The 26,109-nt window shown below is 38.8% G+C and overlaps 3 protein-coding genes and 1 long non-coding RNA gene across 8 annotated transcripts in view; 2 read left to right on the plus strand and 2 right to left on the minus strand.

Moving 5' to 3' along the window:
• Positions 1 to 4,286, plus strand: part of PIP4P2 (phosphatidylinositol-4,5-bisphosphate 4-phosphatase 2) — a 29,077-nt gene extending 24,791 nt beyond the window's left edge. For 2 of the 4 annotated variants that reach the window (XM_044423887.1, XM_044423886.1), the window contains exon 7: positions 2,747 to 4,286. In XM_044423887.1, coding sequence (XP_044279822.1) covers positions 2,747 to 2,890 — 144 coding nt within the window. In that variant the 3' untranslated portion in view covers positions 2,891 to 4,286. The remainder of the gene's footprint in view (positions 1 to 2,746) is intronic. The other 2 variants (XM_044423888.1, XM_044423890.1) reach the window with 2 other exon arrangements.
• Positions 4,287 to 5,372: 1,086 nt separating this feature from the next.
• Positions 5,373 to 10,228, minus strand: LOC123020329. The gene is made up of 2 exons (XR_006414057.1): positions 10,027 to 10,228; positions 5,373 to 6,343 (listed from the first exon to the last, which is right to left on the minus strand). It is a non-coding gene; the product is annotated as an uncharacterized LOC123020329 (long non-coding RNA).
• Position 10,229: 1 nt separating this feature from the next.
• On the plus strand, positions 10,230 to 20,118 carry CUNH8orf88 (chromosome unknown C8orf88 homolog). Of its 2 annotated transcripts, none has more exons than XM_044423892.1 (6): positions 10,230 to 10,421; positions 13,858 to 13,954; positions 14,135 to 14,211; positions 15,962 to 16,046; positions 16,893 to 16,999; positions 19,933 to 20,118. In XM_044423892.1, the coding sequence occupies exons 2-6, from the start codon at positions 13,885 to 13,887 to the stop codon at positions 19,978 to 19,980; spliced, it is 387 nt and encodes a 128-aa protein (XP_044279827.1). In that variant the 5' UTR covers positions 10,230 to 10,421; positions 13,858 to 13,884; the 3' UTR covers positions 19,981 to 20,118. The 2 variants fall into 2 exon arrangements, with proteins under 2 accessions (XP_044279827.1, XP_044279826.1); XM_044423891.1 differs by lacking the exon at positions 10,230 to 10,421 and adding an exon at positions 12,114 to 13,750.
• A 2,901-nt stretch (positions 20,119 to 23,019) lies between these two features.
• The window catches only part of NECAB1 (N-terminal EF-hand calcium binding protein 1), a 41,112-nt gene continuing 38,022 nt past the window's right edge, over positions 23,020 to 26,109 (minus strand). Inside the window, exon 14 of the mRNA XM_044424326.1 lies at positions 23,020 to 23,048. Within this exon, the coding sequence (XP_044280261.1) occupies positions 23,020 to 23,048 (29 nt within the window). The remainder of the gene's footprint in view (positions 23,049 to 26,109) is intronic.

Below are 26,109 nucleotides of genomic sequence, written 5' to 3' on the forward strand. Positions count from 1 at the left end.
TCCTCTTAAAGAGATGCACAGCATGGCAATAAGAAGGAAGGCCTTCTTGGTGATGGCTCTGATTGTGGAATGCTCTATCCACATTGGTCTGCTTGGCACCAAGAATGTCATCCTTTCAGCGCTGTTTTCCTCTACTCCCAGGCATTTCATAGTGTATGATCAGGTTTAAAACAATCTTGGGATTTTAATTGTTGAGGTCCTTACATGTTTTTGTATTATGTTTTGCATTTTTAAAGTTTAAAGTTTTGTAAATCATCCAGATAGTTTTAGCTTTGGAGAATTATAAAAATGTAGAAACAACAAGTATAAGAAAAATATCCTACAGTTGAACAGAACCAGTAGTACTTTGGCAACTGGAGGGTCCTCAAAATTTCGGAATCACTGCTTCATTGTAAAAATAGGGAACTGATAAACAAATGCACATGAAAATACATTATGGTGCATTATTAGGAAGCATGTCTTAGTACGGTTCCAGCTGCACTTACAGACCTGTGACCCACATCTTAGAACATGGTTCTGCCCCAGTCAAAACTACACAGAGAATGTCATTGTAATTTAAACTGCAGAAGACTATATTGTTTCCCTGCGCACATGCATCTCATGCCTCAGATGTTTTCTGCCTGATGAGCTGGATTTTAGTCTTGGGGCTCAACAGGGGTGAGAGGGATAGGTGACAGATTCAGCATTTCCATCCCACACACAGCTCAAAGAACATGTGATTATGGTAAGACATGAGTTCGTCATTGTTTCATGTAGTTGAGGCTTTCCAGATGAGGCCCATTTTCTTTTTGAAGCCCCCTTAACAGTGAGGAAGTTATTTAATAAAGCTGAATGAGTTCCCCAAATTATCATATAGCCATAGGAGTGGGAATTCTTTGTACATACAGACTCTCTCCCCCTTGCTAATGTAAGTAAAAAGAAAGGAAGTGCAGAGTTTCTGACATGCAAAAGAAATGTGGTTCTTAGCTTCCTCAGCTTCTATTTTGATCAAAATCAGAATCAATTAGGTACTATCAAATAGTTTACAGATGCGTGCATTTATATTTATTCTAATTTAATGTTTTGTAAAGGGAGCTTTAGCCATGGGAAAGTATTTTATGAACAATTTGTGCTCCATGTCATATGAATCCCTCCCTTGATATTTCTGCACTATTTTAGAATTCAGAAGAAACATGCATGAAGCTGGACTGAAAATATAGGCAAATATGACTCCTATGCTGAAAGGACCACTTGCCATTTGCTTTGTAATTTCAAAGCAAACTAAACATAGAAACAAAAGCCACATAAAAAGTCCAGAGGCATAGCTATGTTAATCTGTTGCAGCAAAAACAGCTAAGCATCTTGTGGTACTTTCAAGAGCAACAAATTCATTTATTTTGGCATAAGCTTTCATGGACTCTGTCCACTTCATCAGATGCAAGAAGCATTCACCTCAAATTGGTTATCTTATGGGGATATAAACTGTTGTGAAAGGGATTTTAACAAATTTGTTTCTTACGGATGGAATATAATGTACTGGATCGGTTCCAGTCATACCTGGGGTAAATCCACTTAAATCAATGGGATTTCAGTTATCCATTAAAATGTCCCAATGATTTCAGTGGAACTAAGCTAAGTAAATCTGGACCATCCTATCCAGGAACTGCTGGAATGGGCAACTGCTATCCTGCAAAGGACTGCAAAATTAGAGAAGCGAGACCTTGAGGCACTACAAATCTCACTGTCTGAGCCCAGTGTTATATAGAAAAATATAAAACTATAAAAATAAAACATTCTAGCTAATCAAAAGCAATGGGTTCTGTGTTATTTTTAAGTGCTGAAGAAATTATGGGTAAAATGTTTGGTTAGTATACCACTGCGGTTGACTTAGTAACAAGGTTTCTGGAACAGTAAAATAAAATCAGTAAAAGATACTGATTATATTAGTGATTACATAAAAAGGACACATTTTTACACTTGATTTTTGTACATTTCTGCACCTCTTCAAAGAAATATAGCAAGAATAGTATTCCTCAGGAGGTAAAAAAGGATCTGGATTATTATAGTGATAGCTTTCTCCTTTGTAGAGACAGGCGAATTTAGGATGCTGATTGGAGAACACTGAGAGTAGTATGACTTCCTTCTGTCTAAACATGGATAGGACTACATACTTAAGTGTTCTCATTTACTTCTTCACTGAAAGTTAAATTATGTAGCAATCAGGTTGCACTTGGCATAACGTTAAGTGTGTTATAGAACAACATTCTTTATGGGGAAATTAAGAAAAAATAAAAGTGAAATCCTATGCATGTTCAGTCAGAAAAAAAACCTACAACCCCCATCATGCTCCAGCCAGTTGCAGGCCTTCTTTTCTTTCTAAACACACACAGTAATGCACCTTTAGTAAGTTTTCCTGATTGTGCACTTTCCTCCAGCAGTTTTAACATTCTTCTGTTGTTCAGACTGTAATTGGTATTTTTCATAGAACACTAGATCCTTTATGAACATCTTTTAAATACTGGTATATTGCTAAGGAGTGCAGAATTACTATTCTTCATGTAGCAACAGATTTTAGAGATGTGATTAGGACAGAGCTGCCTTTGTGTTCCAAAAATGAGTTCAGATATAGCAGATTGTAATTGCATCAGAAGGCTGTACTCAGGTTACATTTCTCTTAAATTTTTGAGATTAATTTAAACTGTTCACTACAAAGCCTTAATTTCCAAGTATTAATTATTTCTGCTTTTCCATTCTTGTTTTTAAATAGGTTGGTACACAAGATTTTGCCAGGAATTTTCATGCCACATATGTTTCTTGGGCTATTGCTTACCTCTTAGGCTTGGTCTGCCTAATTCGAGCCTGCTATTGGGGAGCCATAAAAGTCAGTTATCCAGAGCACAGTTTTGCATAAACTCTTAATGGTATCTTATGTAGAAAATGAAGCTTTCTGGAGGGTCTGATAATGATATGAGCTGAGTAATTTAAACCTTTTTCCTTTTGAATTTTTCATTACAAATAATGTTAAGGCTGGGGATCCTTTAAGAACAAATGTTCATTGCACTACATTATATGCAAATAGTTTGTTTTGCTGCTAGATTCCCAAGCTCTGAGTATTAAAGCTTTGTTTACATTATCAAACATCTGTCTTAAAATGTAGTGTTGAACTCAGTTCCAACCTACAGTATTCTTTTTTCCATATTAAACATCAGCCTGTGCCATTTGAGGATAAGTACGCAAAAGCAAGATGTGTTTATAGGTGTTTCTACAATTGCTTCACGTTTGTATGTACACTTTTAAAAAACTGTGTCAAAGCAGCTTGCTTTACATTTTTAAGCAATAAGCATTTTGCTTGAACTGCTTACTGTAACTTTTACTTAAGATCAGAGTGTCTTTACTAAGTGTGCATTGTTTTTGAAAAGTGGGGCTTTTGCTAGAGAGACATTATTGTAAACACTATGCTTTCAAACGTCCAGGTTGAGAAATGCAATATTTTGGTAATCCAGATAAAGGAAAAAAGACATTCATTTATCCCTTACTGAAATTCAACTTAGGTAATTATTCTTTATTTCAAGGACCCTGGGACTTAATATTTTTTATCTTTTTACAGGCAAAGCCATGATTGGATTTATGGAACTTATCTCCGGTTATTTGTACTATGAGTTCCTTTACAGGGTCTAAGTAAGGGAAGTATTTGATATGACATGTTTTATACATTTGGACGACTATAGGGTGATATTGGGTTACCTCATAGTTTGCTTGGATCGTGGTTTATTTTCCACAATGGGAGAATTCTCTTGTCACTGAAAAGGGAGATATTATAGCTTTACACTAACTGATATGAAATAAATAAGAGTAGTTACTCTGATCATTCCATCAATGTCTAGCTGATCAGTAGTACATTAAAAACTAATCTAATGATACAAAAACTAAAGAAAATTTTATTAAGGTCTGTTCAAAAAAGGATTATGGGGACCAGTTATTGCACTGCCCATCTTTGAAATTTTACATAGAGTGTTTTTCTAAATTCAGAATTCCGTGAGTTCTTTAGATTAAAGTAGTTCTTAGACAGTGGGGTCAAGAAGTTAGATTAATGTGGATGTTCCAGGGTTGTGTATAATATTTTCAATGATCTGTATTCCTGTGTGGGGGAAAAGTGATGCTTGGATGAGGATTTGGAGCACAATAAATGTATCCTTCAAACTGTAAATGAAAGTCTTTGTATAATGTTAAATGTACAAACACAGTAGCTCAGGATTACCATGTACCTTTTAAAAAGAAACATTAATAAAACTTATTATTCAAAGCTATTATTTCTCGCTTCCCATTAATGAACATCAGAACATCATGTGATGGGTTCAAGGCTTTTACTCAGACACTCAAGACCCATATGGCAGTTATCTGGGCATATGTGCTGGTCTGGAAAGTACAAGAAGTAATGTTTCTTCTATCATTTTTAGAGAACTGGGCCATACTAATTCCTATGAATGAATTCCTATGAGCTAGATTACTCATATTCCTATGAATGTATTCCAATGGGTTAATCCTTTGTTCAAACCATCTGAACTCAAGAGGTTAACAGGCATTGTATGCAGAGCAGGTGCCTTCCCACACTTCCAACTCTGCAGTTTCACAAGACTGCCATTTTTGGCCAACTAACAGGGGCATTTTAGAGGGCAAGGCTGCAGAGGATACAGAATAGCTCATATCCTGATTTCTGCGGTTTTCTTCCTCTCCTTTAAGGCTTCTCTGAGGTCAAGTTGGCAATGCTGGAGAGGCAGCCAGTGGGGTGGAATTCAATTCTAAATTCCCATCTCTGAAATCGGAGCTCTATTTTTCACCTCAGATATGGGAATCTGAAGTAGCCCTGGTTGTTAATATACCGTATCTTCCAATGTACAAGGCAACTTGCATGTTAGACAAGGTTGAGATTTTGGGCTGTTTTTCTGGTGTTTGCAGTATGACATGAATATAAGATGACCCCCAAATTTACTTTGCTATTTTAAGTTTCAATGACTCTTACATGCTGGTATGTGTATTTGTCATTTGAAAGCTTTTAGTTTCTCATGATATCATGCAACAGTATTCTAGCTTATAGTCATGTTCCCCTGATTTCACTTGAAATGGTTTTGTGAAGTTGGAGGATGATGGTGGCTGGCGAGGCTGGCTGGCTGGGGTCTGTTAGAATGGACCATCAGCGCCATGGACAGGGCTGGGTGAAAGGGAGGAGGCCGCATGGGCAGCATGTCTTTTCACAGATAGCTGCACAGGCAACGCTTCCCTTCTCAGCTGCTGTAGCAAGCCCAAAACATTGCACGCCCTGGTGGGGGCGAGGTAGATGCCTGACTTCTCACCAGGTCTGTGGCCACACACAAAATTCACAATACAAGATCAAGCTCCCCCATAAGTTTTTTTTAATGGTTGTTGATAAAATTGAGCTTGTAAATACAATTTACTTTATTATCCATCCCTTTTTATTAACAATAAAATTAATATGAAGAAAAAAATTCACCTAGGATATAAGACAATTCCTGATTTTTGGCTCGCTATTTCCAGTTTCAAGGGTTGTCTTATATTTGGCCCTTATATCGGTGAGGGAAGTTTACATTCTAAACTGACATTTTTCAAGTTATTCAGGCTTGCTTTATTTGAAACTTCAAAGTCTGCTTAAACGGAGCCATTATAAGACTTGTTCATTTCAATAAACTGAAGCCACAGCTAAAGAAGTCATTTGCCTTCAAGGGAGATTCCCCCCCCCCCCCCCCCCCGCAAAAAATTATGGTGCAAATTTGCACCCCACACTATCTTTTCCCTCCTGTATAACTACAAACTATTTTGATTAGCACTGATGATATGTATCCACACAGCTGGGAAATGTCATAGGTCTGTCTTTCATGCATAATATGGTTGCAAATACCCCCTTCACGAGCATGATGCTTGAATGAAGTTGCAGGTAATCTTGGATAATGCAGATTATCTCAATCCATTTCAATCTGGCTTCAGGCCTGGATTTCTCACTGAAATGGCCACTCAGGTGGATGCTGCTAATTCTCCAACAGTCTAGAGGTAGGCAACCTTTTTGAAGAAATGAGCACATGTGGCGGGGTGGGGGAGTGTTGTAGGCACATTCCTGCCTTTTTCAGTATTCTCACTTCTCTTATGCATCATCTTCTTCCTCTTCTGGTCTCCACTGCTTCTGCCCCCATTAATTCCCTTCTAATCCCTGCTGCCATTTCCTCCTCCTACCACGCTCACCTCAGCAGCAAAGAAACAGAACGTTAATGTGTTTTATTTCTTAAGATTGTGCTGCTGCTTTAAAAATATTTCTGATCTTGATTATATTATGCACTAGACTGCTCTCCAAGTCCTAGAATTGAAAAACAAGAAAACATTATTTTTCATCAGTAAATATAATGCTGATTATAAATGTTTAAGTAAAAGATGTAGAAGAGTCATCTCAGAATAACTCTATTTGCTATGACTAGAATTACAACTACAAAAGAAGGATGCCAAGAGAACATTCTAAAATTCAAAAGATTTCATCTGGAATTTTTTTTCAAAATACTTTCATAAAATGAACAAATATTATCAATCTTGAGGTTTAGGATTAAAAATAAGGACAACAGAACAAATAACTGTAAAACAGTACCTGTGTTATCTCATAATGCGGCTATCTTTCATTGTTAGCATAACACATTTTGCCTTTCCTGTGAAATCCTTCAAATTTACTTCTTTAGAAGGCCAGATCTGAAGATGAAACTCAAATACTTTGAACACCTAATGAGAAGGAAGGGCTCATTGGAGAAGACCCTAATGCTGGGAATAATTGACAGCAAAAGAAGAAGGGGGCGGCAGAGCACGAGGTGGCTAGATGGTCACTGAAGCAGTTTGTGTGAAGTTAAGTGGACTCCGGGGGATGGTGGAGGATAGGAAGGCTTGGAGGAATGTTGTTCATGGGGTTGCAGTGGGTTGGATATGACTTCACAACTAGCAACAACAAATATGAAAGCCCTGCCTTAGCAAAAGAGAAAGGGGGAGAGAATACTGATTTAAGTCTAAGAGTCTTATGTGAAACTAGCAAAGGTTACACTATGATTTGTTATTGGAGATATTGTTCTCCTATGGGTGTCTGGAACTAAAAATTATCCATATAAAAGGATTTACGAAACAAATTCTCGAAAATTAGAAAACCTTGAAGGACTATAAAAATCCCCGAATATTTATTATTTATTTATTTATTTATTAAAACATTTTTATGCCGCCCCATTCGCCGAAGCCTCGGGGCGGCTTACAACATAGATAACAGGTTGTATGAAGTAAACAGTATGAAGTAGCAAGTGATATCATGTTTTGGCTCAGCATATATGATCTACTATGTGGCTGAAAACCTTGCTTGAATAGACATGTACCAAATGCTAGAACAGACCTATTAGATCTGCAACAAAATGGTGCAGGGTGGAGTTCTGTCTAGTTTTCCAACCAGCCAGTATTTCCAATATTATTTCAACACAGTGCTCCATTCTGTCTCCCTACAGACAAAATAACTTAGCACATGAATTCATTATTTACATTAATATTTCATAGTAATGATATTATTGAGTTATTATATCGATCTATTTCCAATTAGTGAAATTCAAGTGCAACATTTTAATTTATTTACTATTTATTACATGTGTCTGCTGCCCCATAGTCTGAGGGCTCTCTGGGTAGCTCACGAGGGTAAAAACAGTCAACATAAGTAGACAAAATCATAAATAGAATAAAACTATAAAATCAAGTATGCAACATAAAATTCAATTAGTATGATATACAAGACAGCAGCAGTCAAAGCAAACAGCACAGATAGCAAATAATAATAAAATTAAGATAACTTACTAAAAAACAAGTGCTAAATAAAAACTGCTTTACCTGGTTGCAAAAGTTCAATAGCAAGGGTGCCAAACATACCTCCTTAGGAAGACTGTTCCATAAGTAAGGTGCAACAGCAGAAAAGGCCCTTCTCCCCATCTCTTGTTTTAATTCACTTGGGAGTGTCTCATGGAGAATGGCCTCTACTGAAGATCTTAGAGGTCTCGAAGGGATATATGGAGACAGAAATTCCTTCAGATAGGGCTTTACATATTAAGGTGAGCAATTTGAATTGGGCCTGGGTGACAACAGGCAACCAGTGCAGCTGACAAAGGACTCCTGTGATAGGTTCTCTAGGACCGGTCCTCATTAACAGCCATACTGCTGTTTTGTGTTAGCTGGACAGTCCAGACCATCTTCAAAGGCAACCCCACATAGAGAGCATTACTGTAATTGAGGCGGAGGTTACCAGAGGCAAGGCTCTGCTTGTCCAAGTAGGAACGTAGCTGAATGATCAGCTAAAGCTGATAGAAGGTGCTCTTGGCCCCTGAGGCCACCTGTGACACAAGTTACAGCTTGGAGTAAAGGAGAACCCCCAAGCTATGAACCTTCTCCTTTAGGAGACGTGTAACCCTGTCCAAGATAGGTTGAAAATTTCCCAGCTGTGCAAACTGCTCACCAACAGCACCTCCATCTTGTCTGGGTTGAGCTTTAGCTTATTAGCCCTCATCATCCCTTATTAGCCCTGAGCCCAGATACTGGTTAAGAACAGTCACTGCCTCCCCCGGATTAGATGAAAACTAGAGGTACAACTGAGTGTCATCCGCATATTGGTGACACTTTAGCCCTGGCCATTCCCAGCAGTTCCATGCAAATGTTAAAAAGAATGGAGAACAAGATGGAAGCCCTGTGGAATTCCATGGCACAAGTGAGCAATGCAGCACCTCCCGCCCCCCAGCGCTACCCCCTGGAGACAGCCACGTTGGAGTGGAGTCACCACAAAGTGGTGTCACCAACTCCCAGCCCAGCCAACGTCTCCAGAAGGATGCCATGGTCGATGGTATTGAAAGCCACTGAGAGGTCCCGGAGAATCAAGAGGGTCAGAGATTTTAGAGATATATCTGCCATTTTCTCTTCATCGCCATCTGCTTTAAGTTTGCAAATCTGAGATACATATGCTAGTTCCAGAAACACGAATTTCATTCTATCTTTTAAAAATTATACCCATAAACTATAATTGCTGAACATCACCTTTAAGAGTAGAATGAATTTACATTATGGATACTTATCCTATACACTAGGGAAAAATGCCCTACAATTCCCAGCATTACCCAGCCAGACATGTTACATGTTTCAATGTGAACATACATAGGATTTTGCCCAAACAATATTACATGAATAAAATGCCAGCTATGAGTTTCTAAGTGCTGCATAATTAACTCTGGCATTATTTAGAAAGCAACTTCACATATGAACAATTTAGTAGTAAGAGTAGTAAAAGATTACTGCATATGGTTGAGAAAGCTGGACAGTGAAGAAAGCTGAGAGGATGAAAACTTGAATTCAAGCATGGTGCTGGAGGATAGATGTGTGAGTACCTTGGATCAGACAGGGAAGTGCATAGTAGCTTAAATCAATCCAAAGCATTCCCTAGCAGCAAAAATAACAACATTGAGGCTGTCCTACTTTGGACACATAATGAGAAGGGCAAGAATCACAGGGGAAGACAATTATACTGTCAAGGGCAGAAGAGAAGACTAAAAAAGAGATGGACTGATTCCATCCAGGAAACCAGAGTATCTAAAAAGGATACTGCAGAATTGGAGGAAATGCAAAAAGGAGGCATCTAAAATAATCAAGAGGCTGGAACAACAATCCTGCAAAGAAAAATGACAACGTTTTTAAAGGGGGCCCGGAAAAAAATAATGGAAGGCTACCAGTACCTATATGCTACTTTTCGTATCAGCAGCAGGATACTAGGAAACTTAGAGCGTGGTGTTGTACTCGCGTCTTGCTTGTGGGTTTCTCAGGAGCAGCTGGTCGGTCGGCCACCGTGTGAACAGAACAACGGACTAAACAAGCCCTCCGTCTGATCCAGCAGGGCTCTTGAGTTTTTATCTCACTCTCTCTCCTTTCCTCTCTCACCCTGCCCGCAACTACGAGATACGGCTACGACTAGGGCTAGATTGCCTCTCCCCTTACCAGTTTAATTCTGGAACACTCAAAATGGTGGGCCGAAGCCTGGATGCGGCTTTTTCCATTCGTGCCGCTCGGCCCCCGCTCATCCACGCAGACGACAGCAGCAGCGGCGGCAGCGACGCGCGCGCGTGCCGACGCGTGACACGCACAGCCTCCCGCCACGTGCAAGGCGCACGGACTTCCGAATCCTGGCGGGCCACGAGACGACCGTTATCCCCTTAAGTGCGGGAGGACCGTTCCGCCTCGGCTCCGCCCACTTTGCCAGGCCTCCCACTCGCTGCCCTCGCCCACTCCCGCTCCAAGTGTGAAGGCGGGGACGCGGCAGGGAAAAGCAGGACCGGTTCTTTTCTTTTAAAGTACTTTAGATCGGAGCATGCGGAACTGCTAAGCGGACTTTGGTAACTGAGTAGCGGAAGGGGAGCCAAGGAAATAGTTGGGGCAGGGAGCTACCGAGCTTCCAGTTGGGGTGGCCTTTGGGAGCGTGCTCCGTGAGGGCCGGATGCGGAGTGGCACGGCCGTGGGAACCTCGACGCTCCTCCGTGCACGTTTGGGAAGCCGCAGGAATGCATGGCAGGAGGGTTGGACATGTTGTCCTTTTGCGGCTTCCTACGAAGGCGGAAAAAAAGAGTATTTCCCTTCTGGCTCTCCTATCCCTCCTGGAGTCGGTGATGGCTTCTTCCGTTCGATTTCAATTCACTGCTCCTTTCTTCCAATAATAAGATATTGCCTGCGTATCTTGAATTAGTAATATATCGTCCATGATTGTTAATGCTTCCTTTTTCTGAACCTAATTACTTATGTTCTGCATACAGTTTGGACGATTAGGGAGACAAACAGCACCCTTGTCTGACATCTCTGCCTATAGGAAACCACTTTGTTTCTTCATATCCTGTCCTGAAATATTTCTTGTCCACCAAAGAGCTTATCCACACACACCCTCATTTCTTTCAGAAACGATCCATAGCTTCTTGTGATCCCCACAGTCAAAGGTTTTGCTATAGTCTGAACTTATGAAGTTCTTTGGAGCACAAGAGTAGCCAGTGTATATTTATGACATGATCCCAAGTGACTTTCCCCTTTTTAGAATGTACCTGGAACATCAGGCATTTATTGCTGCATAGAGGGTAAAAATTCATTGTTGCAACACCTTGAGCATCACTTAGCTTGGATGGGAAGTTAGTGCAATGGTCTTACAGTTGCTGCGTTCATTCCTTGTGGATTGGAATGTATGTTAAATGTTTTAAGTCTGTGGGCCATTGTTTTGTTTTCCATATTTGATGCATATTTTTCTTAGGATTTGGACTGATTGCAGCTTGGAATAGTTCTGTTGGTACCTATCTCCACTGATACTCTATTCTTCCTGAGTGTTTTCAGAGCAGTTTTCAGTTCAATTTCTAAAATTGCAGGCTTCCTCATAGGATTCCTTTTGGAAGAAGTTTATCATCTTTTTCTCTCATCTGTATAGTTCTTCCATATTCTTTCCACTTCCTCTTTATTTTATCCTCATCAGGTAATATGTTGCCCTGCTGGTCTTCCAGTGTTCCTGATCTAGGTTTGTATCTGTCTTTGATATCTTAGATCTTCTGGAAGAGGTCTCTTTTCCCCCCTTCTAATTCTTTGCACTGGTCATTTTATTAGTTCTTTTTGTCTCTACATGATGGTTGCTGAAAAGCAACTTTAAGGATTCAGACTCCATTTCTGTCATATTTTACTCTTGCTTCTTCCTTGTTCCTAGCAATTACGAATGTCTGTTTTGTCATACATCTAGGCTTTGTCTTCATTTTTGCTACAGGAATTGGATTCTTCCCTAATAGTTTCTGGTTTGCATCCACAGTGCATCTTAGTTCACAGTCAGCTGAGTTGAGTAATGCAAATCTGTTCTTTGTGTGGACTCTAAATTCCTCAGGATTATTATAGAAGTTGTATTTTAGTTCAATGCTTCTGCAGTGATTTTTTCAGATTTTTCATGTTAATAATTCATGGTCACTACCACAGTTTGCTCCTGGTCTTGTCTTAATAGGGAGAATAAAGCTTCTCTATTGCTTACATCCAATTACATAGTCTATTTTATTTCTGTGTTGACCACCTGGTAATGGCTGGTTAGCTGTCCCAATTAGGTATCTGCAATAAACAGAAAGTTGGTCTTATAGAATTCTGTAAGTCATCCCCCTGCTTTATTTTGGACCCTTATGCCAAATTCCTATGCCAAATTCTCCAAGAACTCTGGTTTCTGGTATGTATACCTGTGATATCAGCATGTCTTGTTTTGTGTGTTATCAATTTCCTCTTGCACCCTTGTATTAAACTTTTCAGTTTCTTCAACTTCAGCATCAGTTGTTAGAGCATAGACTTGGATGTTGGTTATATTGATACATTTTCCACAAATTCTGATTGATATAAAGCAATTGGACTTTTTATCATAGCATCTTACTCCCTGTGCCACTTCTTGGCTCAGTATTAGAGGAACTGTGTTTGTCATTTCCAGAATAAAATAAGAAACATCCAACTGCAAATGTGCCACTCCAGCCTACTTTAGTTTGCTTGTGGCAAGTACTGTGCTATTTAAAAAAAACCTTGCTTTATGATTTCCAGCTTTCCTTGATTGCTACATCTCATGTTTCATGTACAAATTGTATGTGTTGTGTGACATCAGACTTTTTCTTTGCCTCTGTGCATGTCAGAGACTAGACTTTCTTTCAGCTTTGATCTAGTTGTCTCATAAGTGACAGCACTATTTGTAGACTTCTGCAGTTCCCAGTAGCTGGTTGAGTGCCTTCTTACCTGAAAATCTAATCTTCTGACACTATTCATTTTGGATTGTTTCATCATAGGGTTTTCAGGGTAAGAAATTTTCAGAAGCTGTTTGTCATTGTGTTCTGCATTAACCAGAGTTAACTTGAGTGCTGCTGCTGCTGTTTGTGAAAGATCCTGTGCCAGTTTCTCCTTCAACTACTGGTACTGCCTGCTACTACCCTTCAGGTGTTTTTCTGCCCCCATGACCATTAGAGATATCCATTTTCCTCAGGTGGAAAGGGTGGACGCTTCTTAGACCAACACCTCTACTTTGAGCATTCTGTCTTGGGTGACCTGCTAGGAGACCAGCCTAGTGAAAGAGGCATTCTGGTGGCATTTCTCTTGGCTTCTCTGACACTCTCAAATCCAGTATTTTATACAGGGCTATTTGTAAGATAATCCAATAATTGCATTAAGGTTGCATTATTATACTGACATGGGAGTAAGGTCCCTTGAATGCAGTAGGACTTATTTCTAAGTAGCTATGGACAGGCTTCACAATATATGAAGTACTCATAATGGTAAGGAAAAATGATAGCTGTGCTATCTGCTTGCATAGGAAAATATCCTTCCTTCATCATTAAAAATAAGGGCATAACAATGGATAATATGCTAATAATGTCTTGCATAGTAAAGCATCATTTAAGGTATACTGATCTTTCCTTAAAAGCCAGTTTAAAATTCTTATTAATTAACGAAGTTGAACCAGTCATATATTTATATGAAAAATAAAGTCTGTTAATTTAGGATCAGTGTTACTGAATGTTTAAGGCTGATGTTAAAGAAGATTTAATAAAATTATGAATAACTAGGAATTTATAATAAAATTATGAATAGGGTTTTTTGTAATTATAAATTTCTGTTGTAGGTGGGGAGGTGGAAAGGTGACAGTTAAGAGCTGGAATACATGGTCTAAGGGTAAATGGCATAGGAGGTGAGCAATCTTGAAGAACAGCACAAGACTGCTCAGTGTATCCACAGCTATTTCTCTTAATTCTAGAAGCATACCAATTATTTACCTTTTTTTTTTTTTTTTAACAGTATGGCTCCTGAAAGTGTAAAAAAAAAATGGAAGCAAAAAGAATGATTGGTAAGACGCTCCAGCCTGCAAGACCTGTGCGCCACCTCTCTCCCCATGGTAAGTGTTTGAATAATTTCAGAATACTTGTTTGTGCTATATAATTATTATATTATTCATATTATTGTATGAATGTATTGTATGAACATTACAATAATATGTAGAAGATTGAAATATATTCCATATTTTAAAAGAAGTAAACATATTTTTACTTCATTTTTGCATCAACCTTTTCCACAGTATCAACAGCCACTTTCAGCTTCCAAGCTAAGTTTCCATGTAGCCCTACTGTATGCTTGCAAAATGAAATTAGCTCTGTAAGTATTAATCCATTTCATAAAAAATAATAATCTTCAGACTGTTATAAACCCTACTCTTCAGTATATTCTGTATTACTATAAAATATTCCAACTGAACTATGAAATTACTGGATAATTATTTGTCCCAGTTCACATGGTTTAGAGCTATATGCATGAACTTGAACATGAAATAAATGCTACTGAAGCCCTCTTTCCAACAGCGGAGGAGAGGAAGCTTGCGAACTCATCTCGCTCAGTTTCCATCTTGTGCAACAGGGGTGGGCAGACATCAGGCTTTTCAGATATGCACTCGGTCCCCCAGTTACGAATGTTCGAGTTAAGAACAACTCTCCAATACCAATACTATCCTCTCCAACCCCAGTCCCATCTCCATCATTATCCTATTAATGTTAGGCTCAATGTTAGCTCACGATGTGTTAACCTTTAGTAATCTGTTTACTATTTTCCTATCTTTCTATCTAAATTCTTTTAAGAACTGTTCTGTATGCCTAAACATACAGATTTTCTCTCTTCTGTAGTTACTTTATTATTACTGTGTTATCATTATTAACATGTAGTATTGCTTTTAAGATGTTTTAGTGTGTGTGGAAGTGTTAAGTGTTATATATATATATTTTATATATGTGATCCAACTTCCATCCAAATCTGACTTAAAAATGATCTCAACCTGGGGACTAAGTGTACTGTTCTTACTTGCAAAGTGAGGTTTCACTAATCAACAGTCCCCTAGATACAAAATGAAAACTGAGGTTCATTAGTTACAAAATGGGAAAGAAGGGAGCAGAATCAGTTACCTATTGAACCTTGAAAGCATACACTGTATATACAAGTGCACTACTTGGTTGCTACAGATCAGGAATTTTAACACAAGGTTCTCAGAGTGGGCACTAGAGCAACACAAACTTGATCAAGGTAACCAATTAATTCCTTATTTATTTTCAATTTATATCCTGCCTTTTTCCTACAAAGGGCTCAAGGCAGCTTACATCTCCTCCTCCATCTTATCCCCACAACAACCACCCTGTGAGGTAGGTTGGGCTGAGAGTCTGTGACTGGCCCAAAGTCACCCAGTTGGCTCCATTGCTGAGCGGGGACTAGAACCCAGATTGTCTGAGTCCCAGTCCCATGCTCTTAACCACTACACCACACTGGCTCTCACACTGGCTTAATGCATCTATTTTAAACATGAGGAATAGAAAGGCTAAGACTGAAGGATTGCTCTCTTATTCAGGTTGTATGTGCACAACCTTGTTTTATCTTCCAGTATCATATGTAGTGTCTACATAAATGCCAGGTAGAGTAAGTCTGATATGCGTATAGTTTTTCAAACCATCAGTGTATGCTTAATAATTAAAGGCACATTTTCATGGTAGATGTATCTGCGTGGTGATCTAAAGTGTTAGGAGACAAAACATCCAGTTCTGTGCAGTTTTGGATAGAAAATAGTTTTATCTTTCCCATCAGCAACCCAACCATGCTGACTGGGAGTACACTGGGAATTATACGACATTTTTTCCCTATCTAAGCATGCATAGGACTAAAACCTAAATGTGACATTGCAGCATTTGTGCTGTAATATTTTTAAGTCAGCTGAATTAAGCAATATTCTTGGCTACTGCATTTTTTCATGAATTTTTGTTAGCTACTGTACATAATTTTTGTTGTTGAAAAGTGGATGTAAGTTGATACCATTAAAAATTAAACTCTTGTAAAATATCAAGATACATTTCTTGTTTAAAATTTTTAGATGTGTAAACCTAGTGGAATGTTGGTCTTAAATGAAACTCTAGTTCCCAGTCTGTCAGAGCAACATAAACCTGAAGTCACAAAAGGTAAACTTTGTGAATACGACTGTAGAAAAATACCACTAAACTATCAAAGGAGTGTTAACTCTCGAAACAGTGCCATTTTAATTTGGGTCATATCTTGACGAGCAGTTACATTGCATTAGGATTAAATGAATGTCTCGTCTAGGGTTTTCTGAAGCCACTTCCTGCTTGACCTATGCATGTTTTACACAGAGTTCCTCAAGCTGCAACCTTAATCTTGTCTGATATTTGTCAAGTTAATAAATATTTGGAATTGATTTGAGAGAGAGAGAGAGAGAGAGAGAGAGAGAGAGAGAGAGAGAGAGAGTAAAATGGAAATTTGCGCTCATTCAGCTTATTCAGCAGACCATATTTAACAAGGGGATTTCTTTTGCATTAGACGCTAACAGGATAATCTGCCTAGTTGCTTGCTAGTTTGCCCCTTCATAGTGGTACTGATACTGTTGCACTTTAACTATATACACATGACTTGCTGGGTCCATGCAGTCCAATTTCTAGTTACATAGTAGCCAGTCACCTGCCCACTGGAAACCTATAGGCAGCATGTGAACATAGCAGCACCCTTCTACCCACGTTTACCAGCAGCTTATTCATGATCTGTAGAATTCAGAATAGCTATAGTTCAAGCAGCATCAACATAAGCTTTCAAAAACCATCATTCTGCTGCTTGCACTGATGGTAATTTACATACTGCTGGAGGTGCTCATCACTGCTTGTGATGCCAGGACAATAAATGTTGATGTATGGATTTTAATTCTTAACTTTCATAGGAAGTTGTTAGATTTTGTTCCATACCCTTAACTACTTCTCATCCCAATGCACTTTAATTCTCTAATTTTCTGTTCACAGAAAGAATAACATATAGTAGAGATTTTCTTTTGAAGCTTTCAGAGGTTTCTCTTGCCCAAAAGAAACCAGAATTTCTCCCTGATCATCCTATAGTACTTGAAAAACCAGTAAGTATTTCTATTTCAAATTGAGTCTGTGGAAGAATTTAAGTGAAGTTTTGGTGTATTAGTAGAATCACTGATTAAATTAGTACTGAAGTGAGCAGGTTGTATCCTATGCAGTGCTTGGGATACAAGCACAATTTACAATTCTCCTATCATTTTCTCCCTGCTGTAGCTCCCTGCACTGAAATTGCCCCCTACAGAACCCCCTGTAGCCCCTTGAAAAGAGGAATGTGACACTACATAAATCCTCAGAAGACACTGCAAACAAATAACTGTTTCAGCTAAAGTAGTGACACAGCTAACCAGCCATAGTGTTCTGGGATATGGGGCCTGTGCCTTGCCTTAGAATACAACAGATCTTACTGGGCTTTTCATAAAACCAAAGTCTTTTCAGTAGAAGTGTGGTACTTTGCCATTGTGAGGGCAGAAAGCCAGCAACTAATGGGTTGTTGCGTTTTGCAAACCACCTGTGATTTTTTTTTTAAAGAAAGCTTAATTTTTAGTTATAAGCCATAACTTTTGATAGGGTTTGTCTCCTGCTAGATTGACATGTTGGCTAAATCTGGTCAATACAGCCCATCATTAGTTACCCCACCACTACAAAGCTGCTTTTTAAGAGGAGCAACCCCTTGCCGCTCTTGCCAAGGAGCTACCAGGCAACCACTATTGCCAGTTGCCCCCAAAGTACTCAAGTGGCCCTTTGGAGTGGCTGGCAGAGGCTTCCCTTTCTCCCAGCCACTGCAAGCACTTTTGGGCTCACTGAGGCTTCATTGCTGTATAAAACATTCTTCAGATTGTGTCGCCACCACCTTGATAGCAAAGAGCAGTTCCTCCAAGGTGGCTCAGTGGGACCTTGGAGAGACTGCCTGTAATTGGCAAGTTTTTTTTAATCCTTCTTCTCTATTTTTGCAATGTTTGTGAAATAAAGTTTAAATTTTTCTTGCCATGGTTGCACAATTGTTGTTGACTTCATATATGGAGGAACTGCAAGGGGGAATCTGGGTTAGGTAATGGGCAGGGAGGTGCCTGCTGGCAAAGTCTAGTGCAGGGAGGGCAAACCTTTTAGAGACCGAGTGCCCAAACTGCAACCCAAAACCCATTTATTTATCGCAAAGTGCCAACACTACAATAAAACCTGAAAAATGAGGTTTCAGTTTAGAAAAAAAACAACTCACAGCCAGTCCAAGCATATCTATCTATCTATCCATCCATCCATCCATCCATGGCAGTGCACTGGCCAGCTATGTGAACGCTATGCAAGTGGTAGCTAATGAGTCTCAGCTCATGATGTCATTGCTTGGCGCGGTTACTCCTTCCTGAGCATGTGCATGGCCGTTCACTGCGCTGTTATCAATGTTCAGCTGCTGGGGCGATGCTGATGCAACTTGCCTCATGTGCAGACACAGAGAGCTCTGCATGCCTGTTGTGGCACGCGTGCCATAGGTTTGCCGCCACTGGCCTAAGTCTACCCTGGTGCACTCCCCTAACCCTGATATAGGGGTAAAATACCATTGAAAATAGGACGATTTTGAAAAAGCCTTCCTTGAGTAGTGGTTTCTGCATGGCTCAACATTTCTGCCCATTCTAAACACATTCCAACCACCAAAATGCCAGGACACATCATTTCTTTAACCCTAACCCTACCCTGATGCTTACCCTAGGGGTAAAATATCATTGAAAATAGGACGAATTTGAAAAAGCCTTCCTTGAGTAGCTATTTCTGCATGACTCAACATTTCTGCCCATTCTAAACACATTCCAACCATCAAAATCATGCACTTCTTTTTTCTACCCCTAACCCAGTGATGGTGATCCTTTTAGAGTCTGAGTGCCCAAACTGCAACTCCAAACCCACTTATGTACTGCAAATTGCCAACACTTTAATAAAACCTGAAAACAGGTTTTAGTTTAGAAAAAACAACTCACAGCCAGTCCGAGGAAATACATATATATCCTTGGCAGTTCACTGACCAGCCATGCGAAAGCTCGGACGAGTCATGGCCAGTGAGTCGTGGCTTGTGATGTCTTCGCCTGGTGGTGCTACTCCGTTCTGATCATGTGCATGGCCCATATGTCTGCTGTTATCCGATACTCAGCTGCTGGGCAAATTGGCTGGAGTGCCACCAGAGAGGGCTTTGTGTGCCCGCTGTGGCACTCCTGCCATAGGTTCGCCACCAGTGGTCCAGAGGGCACTTTTCTGTTCTGTGCCCACAACTGACTTTTGTCAGTTGTCAAAAGTCAATCTATCAAATGCTTGTGAAGCCAGAGTGATCCTTTCTTGTGAAGGAAATTCCTCTGTTTTTTAGGAATGGGGCGTCACGTATTCCAAGTGCCCACTGTATTTAACAAGTGTCCCCGAGATGTTAGCATCTGGAAAAATGCAAAGCTAGCTGGAATTTGCATCTATGGATGTAATTGCTCTTGTCAGCTCACCTGAGCTGAGCAACAGCAAGCCTCCATTTTTAAGGCTGTATATACACTAAATGTAGATGTAGATAGAAACCTCTGTAGGAAACATTAAAATACAATATGAGGCTTGCTGAGAAAAATGCTAATAGGGGAATGCTTAAAATAATTTCCTTGGGTTCAAATTGCAATTTTACATGGGGGAAAATGTTTTTGAGAGCTACCAATAGTACAGAGATGTTGAACATCAGGCACATGGGTTTTCAATATGGCCACCCCTCCTTCCCTTGGCTTCACCCTGATTCTGATGGATACATTGTTATACCCTCCCTATGGTTTTTCTTTTATCAACTCACTGTGCATTCACTCATTGTTTCTTTGTTCTTATGCAATCTATTAACCATTTTGTTTTGTGTAGATCCTTCTGAATTGTTTAAAAACTTTTTCTCCAGTTCTAAGCCATGGTTAAAATTATTATGTGTTAACACCTCAAAGCTTCTTTAACTAAATTTGGACTTTCTTGCTTTTAGAAAAACTACTATTTACTGCCTGCTGCAAGCAATGATAGGTCTTTCTGAAGATGAGGAATGTCTTTTTCACCACTAAAAATTAAGGAAATGTGATCTGTAATGCCAGTAGACTGTAATCAAACTTATATTTTACAGCTGATGTACTCATTATTTCATGTCAGAAGTAAAACTATTTTCAACAGAGAACTTACGTGAATCAATTTCAAATTCTTTGATTCTTAGCCAATATTTCATTACTCGGTAAATCTTACTTTCTCTTTGTGGATGAATAACATTTTTAGACTCTTACTATAACTTTTCAAATAAACCAGGATGGTTTTGATGGAATTGATTTTAAGCAATTTGTAGATTAAATAATGTGATTCTAAACTACTGACGTGTAAAGTACATATAAAGAAGACAATACAGAACCAAGTAATGAATTAATGGTAGCAATTGTTTAAGCAGAACTTAAGGTTTTGTTAAGCAAGAAGTTGAATATCCCTATGTGCACCTTATCACATTACAAAATAGATTATTAAGTGACAATTCCAGTTTTTATCATTGAACCATATAGGATACTAATGATGTGTGGATACTAATGCAGATACTAATTAACACACTGAGTCTTCAGTTCACATTTTTAAAATAATAGGCTATTTGTAGTATAGTATTCCTTATTGGACTTTCTGGGTATAAAATTGAAAAACAAATTTGAATATTGTGCCAAAGTGTGATCTGGGTTTCAGTGCTGTGCTAGCATTTATTGGTGAGAGATGCCTTCTATGTTCTGGGTAGGAAATACTTCTTATCTACAAGGTGATCTAGAGATCTTAAGGACTAGAGGAAAAAGCAGGAAGATCTGGGAAAAATGTTCCCCCTATCCCAAACTTTTTTTGGTCTTGTTTTTCTGAGAAAGTGAAAAAAGATGGACAAGCCTGGATTATGAAATATATTCTCCTATGATAAAGGGAGTGCTTCATCTCCAAAGTGTTTAATCTCCCAGTCTTTAATCCCTCGATGTGATTTCTAAAAACAACATTGTTGTTTCTATGGGCTCTGAAGATTGTGCCAATTCTGAGGAAGGAGGAGGATCTTAGTGTAGATATCCAGCTCTTTCCCTTCCTTGGGGCTGGGAATCCAAGGCATCCAGCAGTCCTTTAGATATAGGGGCCACAGGGCTCTGTCATCATACCAAAGGATTTGCTGTAAATTATTTGGCAAAGATGAATTAAATTTGTATTCATGGAAGAATTTCCTGTAACTTTGCTAAAGTTGAGACGGGCTTCATTTCCATAGAAATCTTCATTTCCATAAAACCATGCATAACAGAACAAAGTGGCTTTTCTCATCTGTGTCTCTTAAAAAATAAGAGGTTTGAGTCTATGGAACTGCTACAGTTCTAATAAAGTATCCAGTTAGATATTGTTGTTAGGGAATGTTTCTTTAGCTATAAAATTTTTAACCACTGCCATCAAAATAAGCACTTTATACTTAAAAGAAACTCAGTAGCCCTGCTTCTTATGGATATAGCCATGAGAGTGCACTATAGCTAAAAAACAACCTTTCAAAATGAGCAAAAATCAATGTTTATTGGATGGAATCATTTACTATTCTGGAATAAAATGTCATTCTTTAAATAATAGATAGAAATTGCTTAAAGATTCTTAAGTTCAGTCACCTTTCTTAATAGGTAAGAGAAGCTTCTGCAGTTATATAAACTTTTCCTTTAGATCAGATTTTCCAAATCTGATTTCAGCTAATTTCTCCCAAATAGGAATAGATGTTATGCAAGAATTTCTGCCTCTAATCATTCCTGCTTCTCTGGCATGTACAATGATTCAGATGTTTCAGGGACTGCATATAGTAGTTCTTTCTGGTCATTTACAAAATAGTATAATGTCTAACTAATGTCTATAATGTCTAACTTTGATAATGACACGATCATGTTTGGTATATTAAATTTAAAAGTATAGTTTATTCAGACAGTTGTTAAATATGTACTGAATTTACTTTTAAGTGAGTTTAATTTTTAATAATTTATGAGCAATCCAACTTTGCAAAATATTTTTTATATTTCTAAAGTAACAACTTGGTATTAGATTTTCAGAGAGTGCTTTTAAAAAGTAAGGCATGTTTTCTATTTTCTTTAATGTTCTGGATCTTTTCTGACCCCCTCCTTGGACTCACTCCCCTCCCCCAACCTTTTTTCCATGACTTCAAAATTTCTCTGACTCCTGTAGAGCAGGAAAGCCTGATGAATTACTTTCTCAAATGTGTTTTATATGCCTCATGGTACAACTGTATTCAGATGACATTGGTGAAGATCCAAATTCAGTTGAAGTAGACAGTGAGGAGGTCTTACATTACATTATGTAGTTGGTGTAGGGGCTTTTAGTAGCAATGTAACAATGTCATAAGGCTGAGTTGAAGCCTTTAATAATTGATGTGAGGTTGGTGATGCTATAGCTTGATTACATGGACAGAAAGTTTTGGAAGGTTGTCATGAGGAAGGTTTGGGGAAGAACTCAGTGCAGGAGTCTTGTGAAACAAAAGCAACAGGAACTCCTGCCTCCACACTGGCACTTATTCTTTTGGGCAGCATGTTTTTGTTTTGTTTCATTTTAAAATCCTGAATATAGGAATTGGAAGCATCAAGGGTAAGCATATGAACAATGTGCTCACTTGAATGGACAAGTAGCAGAAGTTAAAACCTGTTACCTGCTATTTATTAATCATATTTCTCATTTTCTTGAAAAGCTGTATATACTTTTTATATTCTTGTTGGGTTGTCTTAACTGTGCATCAAGTTTGTAAGCAAAAGCAGCTATGTTGTTATTCCCATAGTTTCAAGATAAGTTACAAATAAGCACATACGCAAATACATAAAACTTAAATAATATCAAAAACCTCCACGTGAAACAAATTAAGACCAGTTCACACTATTCTCTAATATAGCAATTACAGGAACTTGAACAACTTGACCTTGCTTTGCAATAGAAGGTTGCATTAATGAAGTTTATCTGTAATTTGTTAGCCTTAAGAAGCTGTATGGTATGGGTTTTATGGGTGGTAGTTTAGAATGCAGAGGTTCTTGTAACATAACTTCTAGTTGTTGTTCAGAACCCACCAGGAAGCTGAAAAGAAATATATATTGAGGTTAGACAATTCAATTATTTGATTAACATGTTTGTTCTAACTATATGGCAATTTCAAGTTTCTTAAAGCTTCAGGATAATCTCACAGTGTGTATATGGATATCTCTGTTTGGTTTTTAGTCCATAGGTGTAGAGTAAAACACAACATAATGACATTGCCAATCTGAAGCAGTATGACACAAAATAAAAACAGGTAAATCCTGTTCAGCTAAATCAACAATCTATTACAATACTTGGGTAATTAAAAGGCGCTTTGCTTTGTATTTAAAAGATAGGCATGTTGGTACTAGGCAAACTGCTTCAGTGAAGGTATACAAAATCAGGCACCATTGTTAAGAGATCCCCTCTTCTTCATAGATGATCAATGTACCTCTGAATGTACTTAGAGAAGGGCCTTAACAGAAGATCTCTAAGAGGTGATATGGTTGATAAGGGAGTAGGAACTATGCCACGTTAGAGATGTATGAAGAATCTGTTTTTGGGGTAGAAATACATCAGATTCCCTTAGGTAAGTTTCTCAGAGTCTAGCACGCTTTCTTGCAGCTGTGAGTCTGGCTTGGCACCAAGTATTCATTTGTGTGAATGCCTGCTAGGAAGTGAGCCCATGTGAATGCTGTGCAAGTGTCATTTCTCTTCCATGCACCTGACTTGTGGCCTTTGTGCTGCATATGCCAGTTAGGCAACCAGAGTTCCACAAGCATTCACAGACTTCTCAACACAGCTTGCTTCTGAAGCCAGGTCTGAGCACAAGAAGTCCAACAAACAGAAGATAGCCGTCCAGAGACTTGCAATGTTTTGGATGGGGTAAACATACTCAAATAAATAAATAACCTTACCTCAGATATTTGTGTCCTAAGTCATTTTGGGCTCCATTTAGTGCTGCCTAGAATTAGGCATGGCACAAAAAAGAAGCTAATTTGATATGTGTACACTATCACACACACATTAGAATTCTGAACCAGCCCTACATAAAATGTATTGCAGCAATCCAGTGGGGAGGTTACAGAACATGGATGACCGGTCAGAAAATCTGGCTGCAGCTGGCAAACCATGTATACTTTGTAAATGTTAGTTCATGCAAGAGAGGCCCCTTGGGGGATAGAATGGAATCCTGTCAGACCCTGTATTGCTACTGCCAAAGTACAGAATGGAGGTTCCCCCAATACATTCTGAAATGAATCCTGAGGATTCACTTTATTCCTTTCCTAATTCACAGAGTCAGTACACCAGGATAGCACAGTTGATAGAATTGAAGGCCAAAAAATGAAGGGAGATCACCTCTTGGCAGGAGAACCATGGATGTTTTAGTTCCAAAACTAGGCCTGAAGACAAATGGAAATAGATCTAGATTTTTTTTTTTTCATTCAGAAGTACAGGGAGGGGTCAGAAGGGAGGTCTCCAAATGTATTCAACTTCCAGCATTCCAGACTGTTGCCAGCAGCTTCTGGGATTTCAAAAACTAAATACAAGGCTGCCTGCTCACCTCTACAATAGAACATCAGCCTACAGAATTACTTTTTGGGCAGTAGGAAAGGAGTATTTCTGACTGAGTGCTAAAACAATTTGGGTGTAAATGTTTTTGTTTTGTTTTTTTAAGCAAGTGGCTGCATGACTGCCTCCTTCAAGGTAGCTAGGACATCTTTCAAAGAGGCATTAATAATCTGAACATACCCACTCACTATCTTTTTACTAGATATAATTAACCAAACTGAGTAAGGGTTGAGTTTGTACTCAGTTCAAGTATCTGACTGAACCTCTCCCAAGCACCCTTACACTTCGGCTGTAACCATTGAAGCTTGCTCTATACAACTAGGTTAAGTAGTAGTCTTGGGCACTTCCAAGTAAGCCTTATGATGCTAATAATACCTTGCAAGGTTGTGTCAGCAGGCATCTGAGGATTGTAATGTGAAATTACAGGGGAGGGTGCTTGACAATGATCATGTCAGTAACCTCGTCAAACTCACCATTCTGTAGAGAGACAATGGGCTCTCATTAAGAGCATCAGCCATGCCAACTGGAAACTCCTCAAGAGCTTCCATAAGCTCTAGTAATGGAGCCATTTAATAGCTCCATCACTACTACAGAGAATGGTTGCTATCAGCCTAAATTTTACCATGTAGGTGATCTGATTACAACAAAAAGACAAGGAAAAAGCAGAAACGCTGCCCAAAACACCAGTATCTCCTGCTGATTATATAGGGTTAGTAATATGTTAAGACATATTCATAATGGCCATAAAGGCCCAAATTGTTAAAATATATATTATGGATGCTGATCTAGCAGCCAGAACAATAATTCTAGAGGTTTCAAATACTGTACCAGGCCACCTCTTCCAGTGTTAGGAAGGAAACTGTGGTAGGTGGTCTAGATTACAATACATCCTTACCTTCATAGAATTCCTGTAGTGATAACCAAAGGGGTGACCAATGACCATAGAACTGAGCTAAAGAATGTGCAATGGATGCATGAAATATATTGATCTTTTGTTATTTCTAATCTTTTGCAAAGTAATAAAGCAAGGACATGGTTTGGTGTGTGTTTTTGCTTTCAAAAAAGGGTGCTTATTTTCAATATATCTGTGGTTCCAAGTCAAGATGTGCCAGCTAATGCTGTTGTCATAGTTACAGACTCTAATCCTTCCATGAACGATTTCCTTGAATCATAGAAAAATTCTAGACATTCATTTCAGACTACAGTTAGATCTTGGTACGAGATTCTAGGGTGACATTTTAAAAAGAAGTTTAGTTTTAAGGGAAGAATGCATTTTTAATAACCCAGAAAGCTTGTAAATTGTATCTTAAAATATCTGCCTTAATCTCTATACCATTTAAGTTGTAAATGTGTTCTGCTGTTTTATTGTACTTGCTTACTAGCATTATCCATTGGCCACATGATTTGGCATTACCCCCAATTTGGCACTTTGAAAAACTGGCCAGTTTGGTTCAGACTGCCTGCTTTGCCTCAGGTACAGGAACCAAGCCTCTGGAAAGGAATCTGAGGTGCCATGGCCCACATTCACTGATGATTTTCTTTAGGTCAG

Source organism: Varanus komodoensis, unplaced genomic scaffold (assembly GCF_004798865.1).
Source record: "Varanus komodoensis strain SLA01 unplaced genomic scaffold, ASM479886v1 scaffold14_1, whole genome shotgun sequence".
Taxonomy (NCBI): domain Eukaryota; kingdom Metazoa; phylum Chordata; class Lepidosauria; order Squamata; family Varanidae; genus Varanus; species Varanus komodoensis.

Excerpts from the sequence above, each read along its gene's own strand:
- CUNH8orf88 (XM_044423892.1), top strand. The coding sequence starts at position 13,885 with ATGGAAGCAAAAAGAATGATTGGTAAGACGCTCCAGCCTGCAAGACCT. Across the intron at positions 13,955-14,134 it reads GCGCCACCTCTCTCCCCATG|TATCAACAGCCACTTTCAGC; the intron begins GTAAGTGTTTGA and ends CCTTTTCCACAG. Across the intron at positions 17,000-19,932 it reads CTATAGTACTTGAAAAACCA|AAAAACTACTATTTACTGCC; the intron begins GTAAGTATTTCT and ends TCTTGCTTTTAG.